At 44.0% G+C, this 2,977-nt stretch overlaps 1 protein-coding gene across 1 annotated transcript in view; it reads right to left on the reverse strand.

Moving 5' to 3' along the window:
* Positions 1 to 626: 626 nt before the first annotated feature.
* LOC107117846 (ATP-binding cassette sub-family A member 8-B-like) overlaps positions 627 to 2,977 on the reverse strand; it is a gene marked incomplete at its 3' end in the record, with an annotated part of 13,064 nt that continues 10,713 nt past the window's right edge. The window contains exon 4 of the mRNA XM_015420010.1: positions 627 to 727. Within this exon, the coding sequence (XP_015275496.1) occupies positions 627 to 727 (101 nt within the window). The remainder of the gene's footprint in view (positions 728 to 2,977) is intronic.

Consider the following 2,977-nt stretch of genomic DNA (forward strand, 5'->3'; position numbering starts at 1 on the left):
ACACCATGGCAGCTTGCTGACAATAATGTCTGTAAAATTTTAAGTAGTTCTCATTGCTTTGTTTGTTATACACAGCAGACTGTTGCACTACGGCTGTTTCTGCACACATTGCACTGTCAATGCTCTTTAGTTACTGTTTGCAAGTGGATTTCCCTTTTCATACTGGAAAATCCAGTTGCAAATGATCACTTAAGTGCATTGAAACTGCATTATGCCACTATGTGTGAAAGCAGCCTAGATCTCTAATCCAGAGTGTTTAGGAGTATAGGGGGTGGCTACTCTTTCTCCAGTGCCTTCTGGTGCTCCCCCTCTGAGTGCAGCAGGTGTGTGACATCCAGGGGCCATAGCCACATCAGGTGTCAGTAGCATGCTGCTCCATGATTGGTAGATGTTTTAGGGGTCACCATGGTCTCTGTTGTGAGCACTACGCTGTCTGCAGCTTGCCTTTGGGTGTTTCTGTCACTGATTTTGCCTTTTCAAAATGGCCATAGGATGCCAACTTGCAACACAGCTGCCATGTCAGCAAACCACTGGCATTGGTGTCTTAACAAAATGCTGCAAATTTGTTTATATACAATTAAAGTAGAAGAGACGTACAAGCACTGAAACCAAACAATTCTACTTACTTCTATAAGAGCAGCATCAATGCTAGCCTGCAATGACAGAAATCCTTTGTACCAGTAGTTTGGATTAGAACAATAATCGCCTGAGTAGTTGAAACAATAATCTACAGGCAAAACGAAACAGAGAAGGACTGTTAAGTATATACAAAATGTTTTACATAAATAAAAACAGGGAGTTAATTCGATTTGCAACTGAGTTACCAATTAGGAGCAGCATCTGTAAACACTTGCCTTTTGTCACAGCTACTAAACTGGCTCAGGCTTCTTGAGTTTTTTGAAACATGTATTCTCATACTCCCTCTTCAGGACTACAGTGAAGGTGCAGCACATTGCCATGGTTGCAAATGTTGGGATTTTTAATGTCCCCAAGGCACCTGGTTCACCTTTCCATCAGTTCTTCCCTCTTGACTGTTTGTCATCTTGGACAACATGGAAGATTCTTTTTTTAAAAAAAATTGCATTTTTTAATATTGCTTGTTTGATTGGCTTGTTGTTCAGGATGGTAGGTGATCAGACAAGAAGGCTTTTCTTGCCAACTTTTGTGCACTTGCTTTTGAAAAGGCCACATTTACCTTGTCTTTAGGGTGTACATGACTTTGCCAGCCTCAGTGAAATATGATTGCTGGATTCATTATATTATATTGTTCTGTAAATAATATTCCCATTACAAAACACTCAAGTCCCCACATCAGTTTCAGCCGAGGGACTCTTGGTAAAGTGGTTAGAGCATCATACCTAGGATCTGGGAGAACCTAGTTCATGTCCCGACTCTGCCATGAAAACCTGCTGGGTGACTGTGGGCCAGTCACCCACTTTCAGCCTAACCTATAGCACAGGGTTGTTATGATGATAAATAGAGAAGAAGAGAATGGTGTCAGTTGCTTTAGATCCTCTTGGGGGAGAGTGGCAATATTTAAATGAAGCAAATAGTTTAAGATTAAATTTGTGAATATTCACCAACAATGGCTCCAGATCTTGGATACTTTGGCAGATAAACATTGATCATGACAGCACAAAAGCAGCACATAAAGTGGAAACCCCTCTAGTTATTAATTGCAAAAAGAACAATAATGTAAAAGATATGGAGGAATTTCAGACAGATGATCTAATCTGGAAGAGGAACGGTTCCCAAACAGTTTCTGGTCTGTCATTTCAGACAGAACCATTTTAGAACCGTTTCCCTATCGGAATATATTTGTAATTTCACACAAAAATGATTCGGTCCCATTTAGGAAACAGAGCTGAAGCATTTTACCTGTCAACCGCATCCAAGTAGTCTTCAGTTTCCTTTCCCAGTTCCGATGCACTTTTCCCCGTTGTTTTTCACCCGTGTGGGCGATCTCCGGCTTCTTTTTTAACGTTCGCTTTAGAGCGCTATAGCACTATAATGGTATCTCTCCCTTATATATAAAGCCATAGTGGGACCCAACATTCCAATGCACACCAACAGTGTTTGGAAGATTGAACTGTCAGTCAGAAGACGCTGGCTGGGTTGACTGGCTGCTTTGTGTAGTCCCACCCACGTCAGCCCCGGCTGGCATCATCGGCTCAGTCTGCTCTGGGCCTCTGACAGGTGAGGACCATCTGTAGACTGAGTGCAGGGACAGGGCTTCTAGGGCTGGACCGCTTCAGCCCACTCTTCTCTGATTGGGCCAGCGTTTCAAGGTCATTTGCATATGGAAGGTGATTGGACTTCCCTCCATTCCCCACCTCAAACCCCCCCCCCCCCAAGACAGTTGGAATTGTCAGTTGAATATGGGACCTGGTGTATTTTGAGGTAAAATATGTCCTCATTCGCAACACATCACTTCCCCTTCAAAAGAAACAAACCCAATAACACAATCATGCCACACCACAAAAAAGACAGATCACACCACAAGCAGAATGCCACAAGGCGAAAAATGATAGGAAAAGGTGCCAGCAGTCACCCCATTACTGCCACAGAGAGCGCTTCAGAGGATGGTGTGCAGGTCCCAGGTTCATGTTTTAAAAGCTGCCTGGGGGATTATGGACCATTCACACCCTTTCAACCTTAACATACCTCATAGGGTAGTTGTGTGGATCATATGGGGGAGAGGAGAATGATGTCAGCTGCTTTGGTTCCCACTGCAGGGAAGGACTGCCCTTTCCCTAGGCAGAGTCTGGGGAGGGGATGTAAACCTGATGACAGACAGGCAGATAATGGTAGGCTGATGGTTGCCTGGAAAGGACATAGGGTTGCCAACTCCAGGTTAGAAACTTCCAGGATATTTTAGGGATGAAGCCTGCTGAGGGTGGGGTCTGAGAAGAGGGAGACCTCAGACAGATATGCCATAGACCCCACCCTCCAAACAAGCTGTTGCCAATCTCCAGGT

Source organism: Gekko japonicus, unplaced genomic scaffold (genome assembly GCF_001447785.1).
Source record: "Gekko japonicus isolate JY-2015 unplaced genomic scaffold, Gekko_japonicus_V1.1 scaffold5797, whole genome shotgun sequence".
In the NCBI taxonomy this organism is placed as follows: Eukaryota; Metazoa; Chordata; class Lepidosauria; order Squamata; family Gekkonidae; genus Gekko; species Gekko japonicus.